The sequence below is a fragment of the Gymnoscopelus braueri genome, assembly GCF_963280865.1.
Source record: "Gymnoscopelus braueri genome assembly, chromosome: 6".
Taxonomy (NCBI): domain Eukaryota; kingdom Metazoa; phylum Chordata; class Actinopteri; order Myctophiformes; family Myctophidae; genus Gymnoscopelus; species Gymnoscopelus braueri.
In genome coordinates, this window is record NC_137607.1 from 1129215 (window position 1) to 1154124 (window position 24910).

A 24910-nucleotide genomic window follows, 5' to 3' on the forward strand; every position below is an offset into this window, starting at 1 on the left:
ATCTGCTGTTTTTGAATAGCCCAATAAATCTTAAAATCACACACAGATGTTCTGAAAAGTAACCGTTTTAGACACAAGGTTTCCACCTGACAGTTCCTGTACTTAGACATTTTTTTTTTATTTATTTAAAATGTTCATGTCCATTTATGGAAAGGAGGTTTAAGCTCCCATCGCCGGCCAGTCTGTGTCCTTCTATTGGCCGTCCTGCTTTGTCATTGGTCCGTTGGGCTTTGGCTTTGGCCGGGGGGGGAGGGGCGGGGCCAGCCAGAGCCTTATAAAAAGGTGGAAGGGGGAGGAGCCAGGGGCGGAGCTTCTCCACAGACAGCAGCACAGAAGGGGAGGGGCTTTGGTCCCACAAGGTTCACAAAGAACCTTATTTTATTACATCGACGCCACGTCGATCTGAATGTACAGCTGTCTCACACCCACCTACACACACACACACACACACACACACACACACACACACACACACACACACACACACACACACACACACACACACACACACACACACACACACACACACACACACACACACACACACACACACACACACACACACACACTATTAGAATACTTGTGAAGACATCATTTTAAGAGAGTGAATGAATGCCATTTTTAACCTTTACAACTAAAGCCGAAAAATAGCTGATCTACAAGCTCACAACGCGTTGTAGTGAGACGTGTTATGAGCTTGTAGATCCGATATTTTTCGGTGCACGATGCAACGTGTTAATCAGGCATAACTCTATCTCTAATCCTAAACCTAACTTCTAAATGTCTCATCATAAACCCAAGCTGAATCTTTTTTTAAATTGTAATTTAAACGTATCTCTAAACATATTTTTTTCAACCATGAAACACATCTCCCCCATTTTACAAGGATTCCCCTTTAAACTAGCGGAGATGAGGTTTGACTTAAGTTTCCCCTCATGCAAGAGAGACCAGGGTTCAAATCCAGGGTGTTACACTGACACGGTCAAGGTCAAGGTCTTTATTAATGTCCCAGAAGGGCAATTAGGTTTACAGCAAGAGTAGTGGTTTAAAACATACAGACAGTACAGGACAACAACAGACATGAAATACCATAGCATAAAACATAAGTCTGGGCGCATCTAGTGCAAGAGATCAAATAAAAGGCTACATTCAGAAATATAAAGTGCCGGCATAAAGTGCGTGTGCGTGTGTGTGCGTGTGCGTGTGCGTGTGCGTGTGTGTGCGCGTGTGTTGGGCTGGGTAGGGTCTAACTCTGAGGCGATGGCTGTCTCGGAGGACTTTATATCTGACTCCAGTATTTCTGTCAGAGCATCTATGACTGTGTGTGGAGCAGAACACCAACTCCCACTGACTAATGCCCGAGGTCGCCTCTTATGGGCACAACAGCAAAGGCAGCAGCAACACTGGACCGAGCTAAGACTGCATGTCTCCCTGCTGTCCATTCTGTCTGTCTCTCTGTCTACAAAAATGTTGCCTTAGACGAGTGCATTGTTGTCTTTACTCTGAAAGCGAGGTTGCAGGTTTTACCATCTAAACTTAACCTCTCCATCTGGTTTCCAGGCAACCATGCTCCTCACTGTATATATCATGGTCATGAACAAATAGCTGAAACCATGTCCCACATCTTAAATGGGTGCCATGTATACAGGGAACTCTACATAAGTAGGCATGACAGAATAGTGGATTTAATATCAAAAGATATCACTTCTATTTTCAGGTCCTCCATCATGCTGTAGAGACATAGGGAGGTGTTCATTCTGGAGGTCGGCTGTACTTTTGATTACAGCTTAGAGGAAGCCTTACTAACCAAAGTGCTAAAATACCATCAGCTAGAGCAGACCATCTCTCAGCTAGGCTACAGATGTAAACTTTTGGTTTTTATCTTTGGTAGTCTAGGACACAAGTTGGTTGTGAGCGGCCTTCAAATGGCCGGCCTCTCCAAAAGGAGGGCTAAACAATTAGCAAGGTACTGCTCAATATCAGCTATTATAGGAAGCCGCTCTATTTGGTGTCAATATTCTGCCTTACATGCACTTTGTAACTGGCTGTTTTCCCATTATCTGGCAGTGTTTATGTGCTTTGTACAAGGCATTCTAGTACTTCTGTTTATGTGGACATAAATATTTCAAATGTGTGTGTGTGTGTGTGTGTGTACCTGTGTACACAATGTGTGTGCGTGTGTACCTGTGTGATGATGGGGTGTGTGTGTGTGTGTGTGTGTGTGTGTGTGTGTGTGTGTGTGTGTGTGTGTGTGTGTATAGTGTGTACCTGTGTGAAGATGTTGTGTGTCTGGCTGAGGACCCATCGTGTATCGGCATCGGGAGCGACCAGCAGTTTGATGGTTCCGATGTAAACGTCTGTGCAGAGAGTCCAGAAATGAGGCTCCTGGATGTTATACACACCCTGGAGCTGTTGTACCTGCACACACACACACACACACACACACACACACACACACACACACAAAGTGTTACATTCAATTACACAGTAATCTCACGACCGGACACATTCTTTTTCCTCTACTACGACACCCCTGTGTGTAATGAGCTGATCTCTGCTGTGATTGTGAGCGGACTCCTTTTCACTGGCAGCAGTGGCACACTATTACACTATTACACTATTACTCTATTACACTATTACTCTATTACACTATTACACTATTACACTATTACACTATTACTCTGGCAGTTAAAGAGTTAAAACCCTCATGTCATGTGACACAACATAGTGTAATAAACTGTCACAGCACAACTAACCCTGTCGTCAAAAACCATGAAAAGATGGGTTTAGATTTGATGACATTTTTATTGACGCAAATGTATATGAATAAACATCTGTCCAATGTGTTCCTTTGTGTAGTCTGTGTGTGTGTGTGTGTGTGTGTGTGTGTGTGTGTGTGTGTGTGTGTGTGTGTGTGTGTGTGTGTGTGTGTGTGTGTGTGTGTGTGTGTGTGTGTGTGTGTGTGTGTTGGGAGGAGAGCAGACATAATGATTACAGATTTTTTTAATCAATAATGAATTAATTCATACAATTTCCAGTTAACCAAACAACTAAAATAAGATGATAAACATGGTGTAATACATATGAATATACATGTTCTTACCCTCTGGTAGCACTCAGGCAGGGTGTGGTCTAGAGAAGGAGGAGTTCTCTGCATCAGGATCCCGATCGACTCCCTCAACAATGGAATCACACTGAGGTCAAACACAAAGGTCAAAGATCACACAGAGGTCAAACACAAAGGTCATGAACATAGATATATAAACCTAGACACCTCATTGGTCTCTGGAGTTCATAGATATATAAACCTAGACACCTCATTGGCCGATGCAGTTCATAGATATATAAACCTAGACACCTCATTGGCCGATGCAGTTCATAGATATATAAACCTAGACACCTCATTGGCCGATGCAGTTCATAGATATATAAACCTAGACACCTCATTGGCCGATGCAGTTCATAGATATATAAACCTAGACACCTCATTGGCCGATGCAGTTCATAGATATATAAACCTAGACACCTCATTGGCCGATGCAGTTCATAGATATACAAGTAAGACGCGCGAACGCGGGAAGCGAACGCAAAAAATAAAAAATAAATATGAAAAAAATAAAAACAAGAAAAAGTAACAAAAAAAAATAAAAAAATAAAAAAAAATCTGCGTTAAAAGGAGCATCTTAGAAAAATACAAATTCACCAAAAAAAAACTTTGAATGTTTTTGAACAATTCAACAAAGTGTTTGAAGTGCCTGTTTCACCCACTTCCGGGGGGCGGAGCCAAAATCCGAGCTCGAAGTATTTGTTCGTAGACCCCCACTTAGAAAGTTTCGGAGCGATTCGGGCACTTTTCATTTAACATGGGGTTTCAATGGGGAGTTTTTAGGAGACTTCTCCGGGGCGTGGCTTCCGGGGGAAGGGGCGGGCTTAAACGCAACCTTGACAGGTGTGTTCAGTTTTCAAAGACCTTTCATTTGATGTATGGTACGTCTAAATTGGACATTTACTTATCTCAGAGGAGCTGCACACAGGCAGTGCACACAGAGACACAGAGACACAGAGAGAGACACAACCCGAGCACGGTTTCATAGTAAGCTCCACTTGCGCGGAGGCACGCCTTCGGCGCGCCTCCTTACGCTGCGTTCGCAATAAACCTAGACACCTCATTGGCCGATGCAGTTCATAGATATATAAACCTAGACACCTCATTGGCCGATGCAGTTCATAGATATATAAACCTAGACACCTCATTGGCCGATGCAGTTCATAGATATATAAACCTAGACACCTCATTGGCCGATGCAGTTCATAGATATATAAACCTAGACACCTCATTGGCCGATGCAGTTCATTGGAGCGACCTGTGTTTTTCGGGACTTGGAAGAATCTAGTCGTATGAAAATATCCCTTCATATCTTTATACAACTTGCCTTCTCCAAAATGACGGCCGAGATACAGACGCCTCAGAGCCAGAGGAAGCTCTACCTTTATATGTCTCTGGTCTATGTTGACTCTCAACTCTACCTTTATATGTCTCTGGTCTATGTTGAGGATACTTTCACATCATGACACTGATGGACTGATGGAGGCTGTCTGTTCTATGTTGTGTCTGTTCTATGTTGTGTCTGCTCTATGTTGTGTCTGTCTGTTCTATGTTGTGTCTGTTCTATGTTGTGTCTGTTCCTGTCTGTTCTATGTTGTGTCTGTTCCATGTTGTGTCTGTTCTATGTTGTGTCTGGTCTATGTTGTGTCTGGTCTATGTTGTGTCTGGTCTATGTTGTGTCTGGTCTATGTTGTGTCTGGTCTATGTTGTGTCTGTTCTATGTTGTGTCTGTTCTATGTTGTGTCTGTCTGCTCTATGTTGTGTCTGTCTGCTCTATGTTGTGTGTCTGCTCTATGTTGTGTCTGTTCCATGTTGTGTCTGTTCCATGTTGTGTCTGTTCTATGTTGTCTGGTCAATGTTGTGTCTGGTCTATGTTGTGTCTGTTCTATGTTGTGTCTGTTCTATGTTGTGTCTGTTCTATGTTCTATGTTCTATGTTGTGTCTGTTCTATGTTGTGTCTGTTCTATGTTGTGTCTATGTTGTGTCTGGTCTATGTTGTGTCTGGTCTATGTTGTGTCTGTTCTATGTTGTGTCTGGTCTATGTTGTGTCTGTTCCATGTTGTGTCTGTTCCATGTTGTGTCTGGTCCATGTTGTGTCTGGTCTATGTTGTGTCTGGTCTATGTTGTGTCTGGTCTATGTTGTGTCTGGTCTATGTTGTGTCTGTTCTATGTTGTGTCTGTTCTATGTTGTGTCTGTTCTATGTTGTGTCTGCTCTATGTTGTGTCTGTTCCATGTTGTGTCTGTTCCATGTTGTGTCTGGTCAATGTTGTGTCTGGTCTATGTTGTGTCTGGTCTATGTTGTGTCTGTTCTATGTTGTGTCTGTTCTATGTTGTGTCTGTTCTATGTTCTATGTTCTATGTTGTGTCTGTTCTATGTTGTGTCTGTTCTATGTTGTGTCTATGTTGTGTCTGGTCTATGTTGTGTCTGTTCTATGTTGTGTCTGTTCTATGTTGTGTCTGGTCTATGTTGTGTCTGTTCCATGTTGTGTCTGTTCCATGTTGTGTCTGTTCCATGTTGTGTCTGGTCTATGTTGTGTCTGGTCTATGTTGTGTCTGGTCTATGTTGTGTCTGGTCTATGTTGTGTCTGTTCTATGTTGTGTCTGTTCTATGTTGTGTCTGTTCTATGTTGTGTCTGTTCTATGTTGTGTCTGTTGGCTGTTTTTAAAAGTATCTATTAAAGGGCTATTTCACTTTAAAGTCTACTCTGGCTTTTGTGTTTCACTCCAGACAGTTTATTAAGTTCAATGAATTAATAATAATGAATTGCATTGTTATAGCGCTTTTCCAAGTGCTCAAAGCGCTTTACAGCGCTATGGTTCATTCATTCATACATTAGGAGCTATGGTTCATTCATTCATACATTAGTCGCCCCCAGCGTCCTCACTTTTTCCCACATTCACACCACTGGTGGCAAAGCTAGAGCTGACCGACTTATTGGAGGCAATGTAGGGTTCAGTGTCTTGCCCAAGGACACTTCTACACTAACTCAGGGGGAGCCCGGTATCGAACTGGGAACCTCACGGTTACCATCCAGCCGCTCTACCCCTGAGACCTACCTACCACCAGAATTAGTTCAGTCACTAGAAGCAGAGACGTGTGTTTTAATGAGTCTAACATTCATTAGAAGTCACACACCTGTGACTGACACACACCTGTGACTGACACACACCTGTGACTGACACACACCTGTGACTGACACACACCTGTGACTGACACACACCTGTGACTGACACACACCTGTGACTGACACACACCTGTGACTGACACACACCTGTGACTGACACACACCTGCCTGCAAATGGTACCAGGGCTGACATCAAATAATGTGTAATCTGCATAACGGAACACCAGCTTCACTTGCCCTATAGAGCGTGCCAAAAATCCTGAAGGGGGCGTCAACAAGTGTCTTTTGGTAGCTGCGGACATCTTTGAGGGGTAAAAACCAGGGTGACTTAACATTGCCCAATGCCACGCCCAATGCCTCGCCCCCGCAGGCTGATTTGCCCCTTCTGCTGGTGACGACACGTTGGCACGCTTAATTGCACGGGCCTTATCCTGAAGGGACAAACGTGTCATCTTTCCATGAGGTCAGTGTTACTGCTTGGAGCATCAACACAAACTCAACAAAGTTGCAGAACCCATGTTCAGGTGTAGAACCTGTGACTGACACACACCTCTCAGCAGGTGTGTGTCAGTCAGGTCGCTCAAAACAAGAGCGATTACCAACAGAAGCATGTTGGGGGATTTTGGCAAATTCTTTGGAGGCGCTACCCACACGTTTAGCTGTGTTGCTCATTCCACTAATACCCAATCCTTACAAGCTGTACCTCGTTGTAAAGGTGACTAATCAATGATAAAAATGATATAAAACATAATACCACTGGGTATTATTAAAGGAGAGATATAATTGACCGTTAAGTTTCCGAACTTTTTTTCAGTTTATATATTCAAAGATTTGCACAAATGTTCACGATTGTTTTTTTTTTAAATTGCAGATCTACAATATCTGCTATTTTTTAATAGAAATCTAAAGTGACACAGATGCGTTCCCGGGGTTGTATGGGTTAACCTTAAGATGAGACCCAGCAGTTAGAAGACTGTGTTTCCATTAGAGAACATGAAGTATGCTATGAGCTCAGAGCTCACAGAATGTTCAACGCTTTGGTTGAAGGAATTCTGTTCAGACCCAGAGTTACTGTGGTTCACCACACACACACACAAACACACACACACACACACACACACACACACAGTAGAATGTATAAATGTGAACGTTAAGCCAGGTTATCATGGCTCTAGTGCAGCCGTTCTCAAACTATGGGTCTCGGCCCAATGTGGGGTCGTGGGAAGGTTGCCGTTGGGGTCGCCAGTGGTGTAAAGTAACTAAGAACATTTACTCAAGTACTGTACTTAAGTACTGTACTTAAGTCCAATTTTGAGGTACTTTTACTTTACTGGAGTATTTCCAATTTTGAATACTTTTACTTGAATACTTACTTAGTAGATTTAGATTATAATTACAAAACATACATTAACCACTTCAGTCCTATATACATTCCGGCCACTAGAAAATAGCAGATCTACAAGCTCTACAAGCTCACAATGCGTCGCATCGCGATACTGATAGCTTGTAGATCTGCTATCAGTATTGATACTTTAAGTAAAAAATGTGAGTACTTTTTCCACCACTGGGGGTCGCGTGATTCGTTATGTTCATATATCTGACGCTCATTGTTGGTCGACAGTCCCTTCTTTAGGGCTTGTTTTCCTAGTTGCTTTTCTCTCACACAAACATGGCAACACTGTGTAGAAGCAGAGTGACCATGATGTGGCAACGCGCTAGATGAGGTCAAAGGTCACGGTAAACATCACAGAGTCATCAACCAGCTAAGAGCCAAGGCCATTGGAGGACAGGCCTGTCATTAACGTGAAAGCCCCGCCCACCACAAAGCCAACACACACACACACACACACACCAAACCACTTTGAAACATCTGGCTCACACACACACACACACACACACAATCTTATCCTGAGTGACTTACAAGTGTGCGGTCAGAATAAGCATTAACACATCCGTGTCATTTTTAGATTTATTTGGCTATTCAAAAATAGCAGATCTACAAGCTCATAGTGTGACACTGAGAGCCGCACTATGAGCTTGTAGATCTGCTATTTGTTTTGAAAATCGTGAAAATATTTAGCACATCTTTGAATATATATTTTTTTTAAGTGAACATTTTTAACTCAAATCTTTGCTTCTGGGGGATTCTACAAATGTCTTCTAAATCCTAACAGTTTTTTTAAACGTATGTTGCTATAATACCAGTGGTTCTCAAACTTTATCATGTCAAGGACCCCCAACATCATATGTATTTGGCCACGGACCAGAGTCCTGCACAAGTCCAATTTTGAGAACCCTCGCCCGCCCCGCCCGTCAAATAATGGAGCCGTTATCCGCCCGTTTACCCGTGATTACATGCAGAGTCAAATGTAAACAGCCTACAGACAGTCACTCATTGTAAAAGTGTGTTGAAACGTGTTGAAAAAGATAGCAGCCTTCAACAATAGAGCTACATTCAGTGGTCAGATTCGTTCAGAAATCAAGTGAAGACGGAGTAGCGAGCTTAAGCCACGCGCGCGAACGCGCACATACGCAGTAGGCCTACGCATGTGTCGTTGTTTACGTTGTCAGATGGTTTTAATTTGAAGGTTTAACAGGATGTTCAATGTGTTTTAGTGAGTTAAGATAAGTGACCAGTGTGCTCCATGCCGTGGTGCTGTGTTAAGTTACACAAGTCACGTTGTTTGGGCGGAAACAGTGCTCTCTGATTTTTACAATAAAATGTTACCCACCCCCCACGTTTAGTTCAGAACCGCCCGTCCCTGTGATCTTATAAAAGTATATTTTTCACCCGTCAAACGCGGGTACCCGTCTGGTACCCGTCGGGTATCCGCGGGTACCCGCCCGTTACAGGACTCTGCCACGGACCCCCATCTCAAAATATGTTGTTCCAGAGACCATTTTGTTTGTAGAGTAAAGGGTACAGGGTGGTGTAGAGGGTGTAGAGTACAGGGTGGTGTAGAGGGTGTAGAGTACAGGGTGGTGTAGAGGGTGTAGAGTACAGGGTGGTGTCAGGGAGGGTACAGGGTGGTCTTCAGTCCCACCCTGTGGCCTCTCCAGCTGCTCTGCTCCCAGTAGAACCACTAAACATGGTGCTGTGGTTTCACTGGGAGGAGCACAACCCCACCCTGACCCCACCTCCACACTGTGTGTGTGTGTGTGTGTGTGTGTGTGTGTGTGTGTGTGTGTGTGTGTGTGTGTGTGTGTGTGTGTGTGTACCTGACTCCTATGAGCAGAGAGATGAGCATGGAGCAGACAGGGTCAGCGATCATCAGGTCATATCTCTGCATCAGGAGAGCAGAGATGATTACTCCTATAGAGCCCAGTGTGTCAGCCACTATGTGCAGGAACACACCTGGAACACATTACATTACACATTACATTACATTATATATTACATTACATTATATATTACATTACATTACATTACAGTCATTTAGCAGACGCTTTTATCCAAAGTGACTTACAGTAAGTGCATTCAACATAGGTAGGGAACAAAACTACTAATCACCAGAAGTTTTAAAGGGATACTTCACTTTTGGGTCAGGGAAACATTTAAAAAATATATTAAAAATAAATGAAAAAAGTAATGGAAAATTCATGGCCCCCTCACGCATTAGAGTGTGTGAGGGGGCCTTTATTTTGCCATAACTTCTTTCATTTTTTTTTAATATATTTTTTTAATGTTTATTTTATGTGAAAGTGAAGTATCCCTTTAAGTGCATTTTCTTCTAAAACAAGCAACTAAGAGTATACCTAGCACTAAGGTAAAAGTGCAATATATCAGCTACCTACTGTCTTAAACAGATGAGACAAAATAGCAAAATCAAATGAGCAGGAGATAAAACAAATAAGTGTATCGACTAAACAAGATCCAATAAAACAAGAGTTCGTACAACTAGTTAACAACAAGTAGGCCAGGCTAAGAGGAAGGATAGTGTTTCCTGAAGAGGTGTGTTTTCAGTGACTCTGCTGTCCTGACATCAGTGGGGAGTTCATTCCACCACTGAGGGGCCACAACATTTTGTACCAATTACCTTAATATCAATATTGTTGGGATGACTATTGGAACTTAAAATGTTTACACAATGATAACCACACACACACACACACACACACACACAGTATGTCTCTGTAGTTGACAGTGTATGACTGCCGCCTACTGGCCACAACACCACCCTGCATGCAGGCAGTAGGAATCCTCTATCATGAAACAGAGCAGTACTACAGACAGACAGACAGGTATATTCAGACACAGACAGACAGACGTATTCAGACAGACAGACAGACAGGTATATTTACCTTGTAGGATTTGTTTACTGGCGCCTTTCCCTGGTGTGTGTTCATCTGAAACAACACATTATACACACTTTTATAAATAACACCATATAAAAACAACACATTAAACACTTTTATGTATAACACATCATTTATGTTTTGGGGGGTAAAATAAACCAAATAAACTCCTAAAGTAAGTTTTTGAACTTTATTTCTAGATGCGCTCCAATCGATCGGCGACTGATTGCAATCGGCCGATAACCTCTATGTGCTTTGATCAGAGTTATCAGAAACAGATCGGCGCGGGCCGATCAGATGATGTTTCAACATAGATCATGTTATAGAGTCCATGGCTGTCTCTCTACATGTGGGTGAAAAACTCGCTCTGGAGGTTTTACAAAGTGTTGAAGAGGGACATCAAATATGCCGTTTACAATGTGTGTGTGAAGGGGTACCTCGTGAGGAGGATCACTTCCAAAGCATTTCAACACCACGACAACACCAAGACATTTGAAAGATCACATCAAGGAGTATGATGAGTATAAAACATTAGCGAGCGCTAAGGCAGGGAAAGAGAAAGAAGAGCGTGCAGCAACCCAAACGCCACTCACTCAGCTGACCGTAACAGAGACTTTGAAACGACAGCATCCTATTCCCTACAGCTAGAAACTAAAAGAATGAAATACAAAAGTAATGGAATTCATACAGTATGACTCCATCATCAGCCGCTGTCTGTTGTGGAAGACGTCGGGTTCAAGCGCCTCGTTTCCAGCTTGGATCCACCATACACACTTCCAGGTCGTAAACCTTTCACTGATGTTTGCCTGCCTGTTATACATGACCATATACGGGCATATCAAAAGCCTTATGGAGGACGACAAGACGGCGTCAATCGGCTTCACGAGTGACATTTAGAGTTCCAGTGAGTCTCCTTTGTCCATGACACTGTTGATTTCCTCAACTAAAACTATGACGAAAAATATTGGTCGACTGCCTTTATTCACTGACCAAAACTATATAAAAACTATATAAAAACTAAATATAAACTAAGCTATGATGACTAAAACTAAGACTAAATATATTGACATTTTCGTCAACAAATAAAAACTAGACTAAATGTCAGTGAGGATCTAGTGGAGAAGAGATCCACTAAAAGACAAGTCATTTTATGTTTGGTTCCGCTCTGAAAATAGCAGATCTACAAGCTCACAACACGTTGCACTGCGACGCGTTGTGAGCTTGTAGATCGGCTGTTTTCGCATGCACCAAGTGTAAAATCTGCCACTACGACGCCATCAAGGCACGGCCAACACACATTATAGTCGACTAAATCAACTGTAGATTTAGTCGACTAAAATCTTAAATTTAGTCGACTAAAACTAGACAAAAACAAAAACATTTCAGAATGACTAAAACTATATAACTAAGTTTATAACTAAATATGACTAAAACTAAATGGAATTTTATTCAAAAGACTGACTAAAATTAAATCAAACTTGCTGAGCCTAACTGGACAGTTTATTGATGAACAGTTGGAGATGAACTTGTGTTTCACTCTGGGTCACACACAGGAAACTATGGCTGAGGCTTTCAGAGCCGTGTTCTCAGCATGGGGATCCCAAAGAGAAAAGTGCACGTTATTCTACAGGATAATGCTAGGAGTATGGAGAAGGCTATGAGGGATGCAGAAGTCTCTCGGGCATGGCGCACACACACTCCAGCTGGCTGTGAACGAGGGCGTTTTGGCACAGCGTGCCATCACTGATATCATCACAATTGGGCGACGCATCGTCGGTCATTTTAAACGTTCTCACCTTGCCTAGTACTCCAGATATTCAGAAAGAAATTAACGGCCCCAACCAGTGGTGTAAAGTAACTAAGTATATTTACTCATGTACTGTACTTAAGTAAAGGTTTTAGCTATCTTTACTTTAGTGGAGTATTACCAATTCTCAATATTTTTTACTCAGAGGCAAATATTGTACTTTTACAATTATTTGAAAACTTTAGTTACTAGTTACTTTGCAGATAAAAATTATGATATTATAAAACATACATTAACCACTTTAGTCCTATTTTATACATAGGCTATTTGAAAATAGCAGATCTACAAGCTCACAACGCGTCGCATCGCGACGCGTTGTGAGCTTGTAGATCTGCTATTTTCAAACATTTTAGTACTTTTGGTGTGGAGTGTGTGAGTGTGTGTGTAGAGAGTGAGAAGAGAGACATTTATTATAGTTTTGGCCTAAATGATTGATAAAAGAGGCTATGCTTAAAGATAACATTGAACAATAGTGTTGTGTTGTGCTATCCTGTAGTGTAGGATCGGATGGTTTGCATTTCCCTCAAATCCACCGGAATTTGATTTACAAATAAGTAGTTAATATAAACTATAGAATAAAAACACACGTGGACTATGCTGTGAGGCCAGGCAAGCCCATGACTAATCAAACGTTAAGCAAGACCTACGAAATCCATCATGATGAATGAATGAATGTTTCATTTTGTTTTGTTCTGACAGGTATAAAGACACATTTTTCCACGCCGCCCTCAAGCCACAGATCCGTGGGCTGCTTTCTGACGTCCTCCTGGACACTGCAGAGGAGCAACAGAGTTTAGCAGCGAGCGGCTCAGACGCCGAGTCCCCACAGAAGGTACCGCCAACTGGCTGACATGCTATGTACCGTATGATGGACTGTTGGCTGAAGACGGGCAACATGAAGCTGCTGACAACACAACATCATCTGAGATAACTCTGTATCTATCAGAGACAGTTATCCCAGGAAAACAACAGCCACTTGCTTTTTAGAAGGACAATAAAGGCCTCTTCCCTGCTCTCTCACAAGCAGCACCATCCTATCTCTGTGCATCTTCACAAGTGTAGATAGTCTTAGCGTAGCGTCTTCTCAGTACAGCAGGACTTATTGTAGATGAGAAGAGGAACAGGTTAACTACCAGAGATGCTTCTATTTACCAAGTAAACCTGCCATTCATGCTGCTTTATCAGAAGTAAGCTTTGTGAACTCTAACCCCTCCTCTTCCTATCCTTCTAAAAGTCACAAGAAATGCCTCAAGAGGCATTAGCGAGGCCTACAGATAGATGCAATGTTTTTCTCTTTTCCTTTGTATTTACTGGGCACTTTATTGCCCATGGCTTTCTCTCTCTACTCTCTAAAGGCAACATAAACTACCTCAGCTGAAATAAAGTTATAGATAGATAGGCCTACAGACAGAGATAAACTACCTCAGCTGAAACAGTTAGATAGATTGGCCTACTTCAGCTGAAATAAATGAGGCCTACAGACTACAGATATTACATTGTGTTTGTTTATTGCTGTGAACTTGTTTGCCCACTTATTATTGTGTCACTATGTTATCTCCTACATGCAGAGACAAACTGACTTGAAACTGTATTTTATATTTTTGCTATAGCCTGTTTATGTTGCAGTTTGAGTTTATTTTTTGACATAAGAGTTAGTTATTCTCATTTTTATTTTATGACGTATTTATTTTTCCACCAAAAAGCTTGCGTACAGTAAGCAGTTCTCTAAGAAAGAGCCTCTAGAGAGTGAAATGTTTATTGTTGGTGAACATGTTGCGTGTTGTGCAGAATGTGCACATAATCTATTTTTTATAGAGATAAGATTTAATAAATTTTTCCACGGGAAAGCTACAGTTTACAGTCTGTAAGCTCCAAGTTGTGTCTCTAAGAGAGTCTGTAGAGAGAAATGTTTACGGCTGTCTGTTGGTACACATAATTATATGTTTTATTTCATGAGGTTTATATTTTTCCACAGGAAAGCTACAGTTTACTGTAAAGCTCCAAGTTGTGTCTCTAAGAGTCTCTAGAGTGTGAAATATTGCTGCCTCAGCCTGCTCCTACTCACCGTGACACGGTGGCTCATCATGAGCGTGCCCGTGACCTCCGTGAGCGTGCCCGTGACCTTCGTGGGCGTGCCCGTGTCCTTCGTGGGCTTGGCCGTGACCTTCGTGGGCGTGGCCGTGACCTCCGTGGGCGTGGCCGTGATGACTGTCCCCGTGTTTGGAGGCGTGGTCGTGGGTCGCACTGCCGTTAAATAGAGAATGACTGTGACCATGACCTGAGAGACAGACAGGATGAGAGACAGACAGGATGAGAGAGAGACAGGATGAGAGAGAGACAGGATGAGAGAGAGACAGGATGAGAGACAGACAGAGAGAGAGACAGACAGGATGAGAGACAGACAGGAGAGAGACAGACAGGATGAGAGAGAGACAGGATGAGAGACAGACAGGATGAGAGACAGACAGGAGAGAGAGAGACAGGATGAGAGACAGACAGGATGAGAGACAGACAGGATGAGAGAGAGACAGAGAGAGAGACAGACAGGATGAGAGACAGACAGGAGAGAGAGAGACAGGATGAGAGACAGACAGGATGAGAGACAGACAGGATGAGAGAGAGACAGGATGAGAGATGAGAGACAGACAGGATGAGAGATGAGAGACAGACAGGATGAGAGATGAGAGACAGACAGGATGAGAGACAGACAGGATGAGAGACAGACAGGATGAGAGACAGACAGGATGAGAGACAGACAGAGAGAGAGACAGACAGGATGAGAGACAGACAGGAGAGAGAGAGACAGGATGAGAGACAGACAGGATGAGAGACAGACAGGATGAGAGAGAGACAGGATGAGAGATGAGAGACAGACAGGATGAGAGATGAGAGACAGACAGGATGAGAGATGAGAGACAGACAGGATGAGAGACAGACAGGATGAGAGACAGACAGGATGAGAGACAGACAGGATGAGAGACAGACAGGATGAGAGACAGACAGGATGAGAGAGAGACAGGATGAGAGACAGACAGGATGAGAGAGAGACAGGATGAGAGAGAGACAGGATGAGAGACAGACAGGATGAGAGAGAGACAGGATGAGAGAGAGACAGGATGAGAGACAGACAGGATGAGAGACAGACAGAGAGAGAGACAGACAGGATGAGAGACAGACAGGATGAGAGAGACAGGATGAGAGACAGACAGAGAGAGACAGACAGGATGAGAGAGAGACAGGATGAGAGACAGACAGAGAGAGACAGACAGGATGAGAGACAGACAGGATGAGAGACAGACAGAGAGAGAGACAGACAGGATGAGAGACAGACAGAGAGAGACAGACAGAGAGAGAGACAGACAGGATGAGAGACAGACAGGATGAGAGAGAGACAGAGAGAGAGACAGAGAGAGAGACAGACAGGAGAGAGACAGACAGACAGGATGAGAGAGAGACAGAGAGAGAGACAGACAGACAGACAGACAGGAGAGAGACAGACAGACAGGATGAGAGAGAGACAGAGAGAGAGACAGACAGACAGACAGGAGTGAGACAGGATGAGAGACAGACAGTCAAGGATCTTGCACACCGGGTCAGTATTTTGTGTCCATGTGTTGTCCTATATCTCTTGAGCCGTACGTAGGTCATACAATCAACATGTTTTATTCTCTGGATTCCTTGGATCAGGAGCAACTTATAGACCTGTTTGTGCAAATATAATATTACTGTAGACTTTATGCCATAGTGTGTTTTCTTCAAAACACACTTTTTGCTACTACTGTTAGTACTACTACAGCAGTGTCTCAGGGGCAGAGCGGCCCAATTCATTATTATTATTATTCCTCCTACAGATTTAGTCCAAAACTCACATAAAGTATGATCTTGATCACATGACATGCTGGCTCTGGGTAGGCAACCCGGCCTGGTGGAGACCTGTGCTCTGAGGAGCTCTGAGGAGCACACCTTTCTGCTTTAGCATGCGTTTGGTTTTTATTTTATTTCACTTTGATCAACGAGCTGTGGGATGATCCCATAGTTTGAAGGGTTATTTCAGTGCTATGGTGGAGCTACAGTAAAATGAACAACACACACACACACACACACACACACACACACACACACACACACACACACACACACACACAGTACCTGAGTCTCCATGTGAGTGTCCATGTCCTCCATGTTGAAAGACAAATATTCCCACCAGGTTGACCAACAGACCAGCTATGCTGACCGGCAGCAAGCGCTCATGATGCACATCTGGAGGCTCCAGGGCCCTCTGGTGGCAAACATAGAAAGTACATGTTGATAAAAACCATAGATACATCACATGTCCTCTCCTCTGTAAATACAGCTATCTGTATTTAATGACATGTATTAATGTGTTAATATTCTGCTCTGTTGATGAACTGAATACCATGGAATGTTATCCTTTTAGCCTGAATGTTTTACTGCAATAATAATAATAATAATAATAATAATACTACATTACCTCCACTCCCTCTGAGAAGATGAAGAAGGCTGTGAAGATGAGGAACAATCCATTTACAAAGCCTGCCAGGACCTCTGCACGCACATACCTACACACACACACACACACATATTATACATCTGTTAGGACCTCTGCACGCACATACCTACACACACACACACACACACACACACACACACACATATTATACATCTGTTAGGACCTCTGCACGCACATACCTATATACACACACACACACACACACACACACACACATACATATATATATATATATATTATACATCTGTTAGGACCTCTGCACGCACATACACACACACACACATATATATAATTATACATCTGTTAGGACCTCTGCACGCACATACCTACACACACACACACACACACACATATATTATACATCTGTTAGGACCTCTGCACGCACATACCTACACACACACACACACACATATATATATATTATAGATTTGTTAGGACCTCTGCATTATCATTGTTTGTTCATTCGTTGATAGAATGTCATTATTAATGGAGCTGAACAACAGCCACCATCCAGAAACATCACTTAAAGTAAACATTGAATACATGAACTATTCATTGTGACACATGTTTATATTGAGATCAATGTGTGTGTGTGTGTGTGTGTGTGTGTGTGTGTGTGTGTGTGTGTGTGTGTGTGTGTGTGACCTTTGTACTCTTGATTAATGTAGCTTGTTGTGGTTTATCTGATCTAGGATCTGTTGTTAGGATTCAGAGCTGCTCTTTGGACAGACATGTCTGACAAACCATGTTCACAGGCGTCGACATGAAGGACTCAGAGGTACTCTCCCGTTGGGTAGAGGTCATGTTCTACTTGTCCAGAGAGGTCATGTTCTACTTGTCCAGAGGTCATGTTCTACTTGTCCAGAGGTCATGTTCTACTTGTCCAGAGGTCATGTTCTACTTGCCCAGAGGTCATGTTCTACTTGCCCGTAAAGTAAATGGTGATAGGTACAATTTTAATTACCGTTCATTTTAACACCCTTTTTTTTTTTTACTTTACTTGTGAATTCTGGGGCTGAGAGATATGAACAAACCTCAATATTTATGCCAAACATCTCAATATCTATACTATTGACTTATTGTAAATTCCACAGACATTTAAAGTCAACTAAACACAGTTGCTTCCCCGCTCAAACACACTTTTTTAAACGTTTAATCAATTTAGGACAGGAACCCCTATGTGTAACTTTACCTTTCAGGACAGGAACACCTTTAGGGGTTGTTGTTGCTATGTACAGTATGTTGCTATGTACAGTATGTTGCTATGTACAGTACATAGTAACATACATTATGTACAGTATATAGTAACATACATTTTGTTGTAATTTTTGAAGTTTTTCAGAAAACTGAGGTCAGGATTTAGAAGGTGTTTTTAGAATGGGCCTCAGGTCTGAATGGGTTAATGAAATATCAGAGACCATTAGGGTTTTCTGGAAGATTGAACATGTATTGCATCACTAGTGTGACCATGTGACCACTTCAAATACTCTCTCATCTTAAATTAATCACTGAAAACAGCCGATCTACCCTAGGTGGGGTTAGTGTAACCATACCCTAGGTGGGGTTGGTGAAAGGGTCTTTCTGTGTGGAGTTTGCATGTTCTCCCTGTGTCTCCTAGGATAGTTAATACCCTCATAAAAACATGCAGTAATCCTCAGGCATGCAAACAGGCTCATGGTGAAAAAGGTGACACGGTGAAAAAGGTGACACTGTTTTGGGGGGAACCAAACACGTTTTTGGGGGGTGGGACACTACAAGGTTATACTACACTTGAGTCAATCAGATACAAATCTATACTCAGTATTGAGCAAGATATTAACATTAATTCACAGTAAAGTTTTTTTATATATTTATATATTTATATATATATATATATATATATATATATATATATATATATATATATATATATATATATATATATATATATATAAATATATATATATATATATATATATATATATAAATATATATATATATATATATATATAATTGTTTTTGTAATGGCTTGTTCAAAAACATTAATATAAACTTTACCGTTTTCCAAAATAGCCAGTTCAAAATGTAAAAAATGATCAAATATTTTCCAAATGAGAGGAACGGTGTGTCTGTCTGTGTTTGTCCGGCGGTCTGCATGGTTGTGTGCGTGTTGGCTAGTCCTGCTTGTTGAGCCTCATAGAGTTGAGCCCGCTTGGAAATGGCAGCAAGAGTGGTGTGGGATAAAACAGTGTCATGCAAATTGTGCAACACAAGTAAGACGCGCGAACGCGGGAAGCGAACGCAAAAAAATCAAAAGAAATCTGAAAAAAAATGTAAAAAAAAGTAACCAATACAAAAATAAATAAAAAATACAAAAAAAATCTGCGTTGAAAGGAGCATCTTAGAAAAATACAAAACTTTGAATGTTTTTGAACAATTCAACAAAGTGTTTGAAGTGCCTGTTTCACCCACTTCCGGGGGGCAGAGCCAAAATCCGAGCCCGAAGTATTTGTTCGTAGACCCCCACTTAGGGGGGGTAGAAAAAGTTTCGGAGCGATTCGGGCACTTTTCATTTAACATGGGGTTTCAATGGGGAGTTTTTAGGAACCTTCTCTGGAGCGTGGCTTCCAGGGGAAGGGCCGGGCTTAAACGCAACCTTGACAGGTGTGTTCAGTTTTCAAAGACCTTTCATTTGATGTATGGTACGTCTAAATTGGACATTTACTTATCTCAGAGGAGCTGCACACAGGCAGTGCACACAGAGATACAGAGACACAGAGACACAGAGACACAACCCACAGAGACACACACAGAGAGAGACACAACCCGAGCACGGTTTCATAGTAAGCTCCACTTGCGCGGAGGCGCGCCTCCTTCCGCTGCGTTCGCAACAAAGTATGCGTATCTCTCATCATTAACATCAGTGATGTCAAATCACATTAAGCCCATTACCCAAGCACAACAGAATGTCAGTCTTCACCGTGAAACCTCGCCATAGTGATGACCGGCGGGCAGAAAGGATCACTGATTTGACAGCCAAAATGATGGCCTAAGATATGACGCCTACTATTAGTGTTGATGAGGGGAAAGGCTTCCGTGAGATGACATTTTCAGAATACACCGTGCTCTGTCGTCAAACAATGACAGCGCCACGAGAGAGAGAACGTACCCTGAGGTAACCGGAACGATCGTCTCAAAACACACTCGCCGCTATTTCTTTTACTGAGTATTTACATGTAGGAGTACCTGGCGGTCGCCGGATTTGATCCGGGGCGACCGTGTTTTAGGGCGAGCATCTCGCTGAGGTTACCAAACGCTCCGTAAGATGTTGTAAAAGTTTGTATGAGGCGGCCTGAGGCCTATAGCTACATATTGTTGAACGTGTTCTGTTGTTACTATTATTATTTGGCATCGGGACGGAGAGCTCTGTCTGACATTATTCTAAAAACGTCAGCCTCATTAGTTAGGCTGTAGCCTACGGATTAAACAAGTGTTCTGTGTTTAATAAACATGTTTACAAAATAAAGTCTCATTTTTATTATCATTAGGGCTTTGATACAAAGTCTAAACATGATGGGTGCAGCTGCAGAAGGTGTGGCTCTTAAAAGAAAGCTCAATTTGTCTCTCCACTTAACTGCTGCTCAGCTAAATAAATAAATAAATGAAAGATCGATCGACACATTTTTGCCCTCGACAGGTCGGCTCGCAAAATATGAGTGGTTTCACATCCCTAGTTCTTCACATAATGAGCAACACATCCTCCCTAAACGTTGGTTCTGAGGCCTGAGATGATCCATGGGTGAAAACACACTCAATTATACAGATCAAAGTATTGTACCCAGATAAGTACCCAGATAAAGTATTCTTACCCAGATAAAGTATTCTTACCCAGATAAAGTATTCTTACCCAGATAAAGTATTCTTACCCAGATAAAGTATTCTTACCCAGATAAAGTATTCTTACCCAGATAAAGTATTCTTACCCATATGAGAAGGAGTCGTTGGATCTCCATCTAGAGATGACTGAAGCAGCCAGACCAGCCAGCAGAGCCGTGCAGTCAAAGAACATGTGGAAGGAGTCTGAGATGAGGCCTAAACTAACACACACACATGGAGACAAATACACAATGTTAACTACACAACACAGTGCAGTCAAAGAACATGTGGAATCAGCAACCAGGTAATAGATGTTGATAACGGCCTAAATACTGGTATCTGTCTGGGTGAGTATGTCAGTCTATGTCATACCAAGTAATTTATCACACAGGATGATGTCATTTACAGCAGTGGTTTTCATATCAAGGTCCATTATTTATTTGATGAACCATCGTTTGATGACATTTAGACTCTCAGACCTTAAGATATTTGGTTATCGTTGGATAAGATTTTGTTCACAATTCCATCCATGTTGTATTGATGTTGGTTCCATAGGAGAGATAACAGGCAAAACGTTGATCAAAGTAATGCAGATGTTTAACAATAATGTAACTCTTGAGAGTAAAATGTAACCAAATGGACCCGTAAGGATCCATTTGGTTACATTTTACTCTCTCAAGAGTTAAAAATCTATAAGGGTCCATTTGGTTACCAACTCTCCATCATTTAGCTGGGGACCACCTGGAACCCCCTCAAGGACCACTGGTGGTCCCTGGACCACTGGTTGAGGACCACTGATTTACAGTAACCATTATTTTGTATTTAGAATGTTTCAGTTGATGTTGCTCTACAGTTGTATTACTCCTACAGTAATATTTACATTATTATTCTACTAACTTGTAGCATCCACTATTATCAGTGGTTCTCAAAAGTTTTAATTTGAAAGGACCGCATAACTCTGAGAGTACAAATGGAACCAAATGGACCCGTAGGCTTGAGAACCACTGCTCTAAACCAGATCTACTATTATAGATGATGGGGGGGGGGGCTACTAGTATAGAGCCCTGTGGGACCCCGGGTGTGGTTAAAAACAAATATAAACAAGGCGGTGCTTTGTTTAGATTTGCCCCAAGAATTTACATGTTTGACACTCTGAGATAAATGAGACACAACCACAATTTCCACAATCTCTCTCTGACACACACACACACACCTTGTGATGACATCAACATTTTAGGACGGCAATTTTAATAATGTCATCTTTGAAAAAAATTGCCATATTTTAACTCTTAACACTAAAGCTGAAAAAAGCAGATCTACAAGTTCACAGCGTGTCGCAGCGAGCGTGACACGTTGTGAGCTTGTAGAGCTGCTATTTATTTTGCTATATTCTCTAAATATCTAACACTAACCTGAATATTTCCCTGATTGTAAACATAATTATCTCTAAAAATCTATTTTTTTATTATCATAAAACAACCAGGAACATGTCCTTACAAATACTATTACTAATTTATTATTAATAATGTAACTTATTATTACTATTACTATTATTCTACTGTAGATCCTCACAACTATAGTCACACGCGCACACACACACACACACACACACACACACACACAGTATATACAGCACTGTTTACTTCAGGTGTTTCCCCACACACACACACAGTGTGACAGTGACACACACACTTACTGTATATACAGTACTGTTTACACACATGTTATTACTTCAGGTGTTTCCCCACACACACACACACACACACACAGTGTGACACACACACACACACACACACACACACACACACACACACACACACACACACACACACACACACTACAGTACACATACGTGGCAGTAGAAACAGGAACTAGAGGTTAGCATCAGAGCCAGGATTAGCATGTTAGCTCCATCATAATAACATGGTGACTGACCTGTTGCTCCAGATGCCCACAGTCAGCTCTACGAAGGCGAAGCTCAGGTTGAGACACAAGAAGAAGAACAGGTTCCTGGAGGTCTTATCGGCCAGGATAGATCTGATCATATTCATCAATAAATACATTAAAACACCAGATCAATACACTTCATCATCAATACAACATAAGCTATCATTACACTAAACATGTGGCAGCATGTCTATAAGCTATAGAGTTATAACTAGTTAAAGTCACATAAAAGTATTAAAATTAGCCTCAGATCAACACTATAGTAGACGTTTTTGATCGAGTCTGACTTTTATTTTCGTATCTATATGAGAGCCTCCCAGTTTGACCTGGAATGTCACCAGTAAAGCCCCCATTTCTCCAAACATGTATAAATGATAAATATAAGGTGTTTTACCCGCTTGCATCAAATGTTAACTAGGTGTCCGGTGTGTGTGTGTAATGTATTAGTGCATATTATACAATAAAGAAGTGTTTTAATCCCTTCTGTGGCCGAACGCCTCGTTTACGTCCTGTTTACACTGAGTGTAATTCCGGCTTTCACCGGATGCGCCCCGTCGCTACCGTCCATTGGGAACTTCCAACAGAATCGGCCACAGACGGGATTAAAACACTTCTTTATTTAATAATATGGATTAATACATTACACACACACTCCAGACACAGAGTTAATATTTGTGTCAAGCGGGTAAACACCTTATATTTATCATTTGTACATGTTTGGAGAAATACGGGCTTTAATGGTGACATTTCAGGGCAAAATGGGGGGGGGAGCTAAGACTCTGGTAGAGATTTATTTTGAAAAGTCCAAATCGATTGAAATAAATCTACTAGAGTCTTGATCTAAAGGGCTATAAAGTCACATAAAAGTGGCGTTAAAATAGCAGATCTACAAGCTCACAACGCGTCGCAAGGCAACGCGTTGTGAGCTTGTAGATCTGCTATTTTCTTTTGCTTATTCTCTAGTTCTTTAGTCAAAGTTAGCCCAGCTAGCTTTAGCCCTGATGCTAACCAACCACAACAACACTAAGTATAATAATATATATAATAACTATTACGTCATCACTGTGTCAACAGACACAATGTGACAACACATCTAAAGGCAACAATTATAAATGTTTTAATTGTATTAATATGATGTTGTTATTAAACACATTAAAACACAGCTAGCCAGCTGTAGCTAGCTAGGCTAACATTAGCTCCAATACACATGAATGGCATCAAGCAGCCGGCTAGTTAGCCAGACTAGCCTAGCATGCTAGCATGTGTTAGTTCTTAATAATAAGACAGTTTAATAGAACTGTTATAAGTTATGAATATTCATATATATATTTACCTGAACCATCCAGAGACTTTAACCAGCAGGTTGAGTTTAGCAGGTTTATATTCATCATCCTTCACTGACAGAGGCAACATCATGAGTGTGTGTAGTTACACCAAAACACACTCTCTCATACACACTCACTCACACACACACACACACACACACAGCTGGGAGGAAAACACACACAGGAGACGACACACACTCAGCTGCTCGTTCCCATGACAACTATGGTCTGGGGCAGCGTGATATAATATGAGAGTGACGACACTATAGCATAGACTCCCATAGTAAGAGTGGAATGCGGAAGTGCTCTGTCTGTCTCAATGAGACAGTTCCAATGTGTGGAACTATAGCTGGCGAGATCAAAGCGTGTCGTAACTCTCTCTCTCTATGGCTCTAATGTTGACTCCCATTGTAAGAGTGGAATGCGGAAGTGCTCTGTCTGTCTCAATCATAGAGTTAAAAATAAGGTCTCAATGGTATAGAGCACCGAAGTCCTGACGTCACTCGTTCATCCCCAGGTTTGCGGAAGTAATTTCTCTATGGAGAATAACATTGGGTCATCTTAGAATCGTCTCATATAAGAATTGTGGTCCAAAAATAAACACCGCGTGTCGGCGTTATTGTCAGGGAGGAGGTTCTGTATAGTTTATGATAGTCAGTCACTTATATTTGATACAGTCTGTTTCTGGCGAAAATGTAACTAATTCGGCGGAAGTAACATTAGCGTTTTCTCACCGTCAGTTGATGCTTCATATCCATAAGAGTCAACCCGCCGGGGTCATGTGTTTATTTTTGGAACACAGTTCTTATTTGACGCGATATTCAATACGTCTATGGGATTCAGAACGGGGGTGGAAAACTGCAAACCAGGTAGACAAACAAAGGATGTGTAAATGACGTCAGACTTCGGCGGTCTAT

At 41.8% G+C, this 24910-nt stretch overlaps 1 protein-coding gene across 1 annotated transcript; it reads right to left on the bottom strand.

The window, feature by feature from the left end:
• Nucleotides 1-8: 8 nt before the first annotated feature.
• Nucleotides 9-24162, bottom strand: slc30a7 (solute carrier family 30 member 7). The gene is made up of 11 exons (XM_080430264.1): nt 24002-24162; nt 22657-22758; nt 20829-20942; nt 16828-16915; nt 16485-16614; nt 14401-14613; nt 10535-10579; nt 9452-9587; nt 3104-3194; nt 2269-2418; nt 9-429 (listed from the first exon to the last, which is right to left on the bottom strand). Exons 1-11 carry the CDS (start codon nt 24082-24084, stop codon nt 382-384), a joined length of 1200 nt encoding a protein of 399 aa, XP_080286390.1. The 5' UTR covers nt 24085-24162; the 3' UTR covers nt 9-381.
• Between the last annotated feature and the right edge of the window lie 748 nt (nt 24163-24910).

Bases quoted from the DNA above. Each gene is read 5' to 3' on its own strand.
- slc30a7 (XM_080430264.1), bottom strand. From the start codon at position 24,084: ATGATGTTGCCTCTGTCAGTGAAGGATGATGAATATAAACCTGCTAAA. The intron at 16,916-20,828 runs GTAAGAATACTT...GTGTGTGTGTAG, and splicing joins AACGACTCCTTCTCATATGG to GTATGTGCGTGCAGAGGTCC. The intron at 16,615-16,827 runs GTAATGTAGTAT...GTTTGCCACCAG, and splicing joins TCTTCTCAGAGGGAGTGGAG to AGGGCCCTGGAGCCTCCAGA.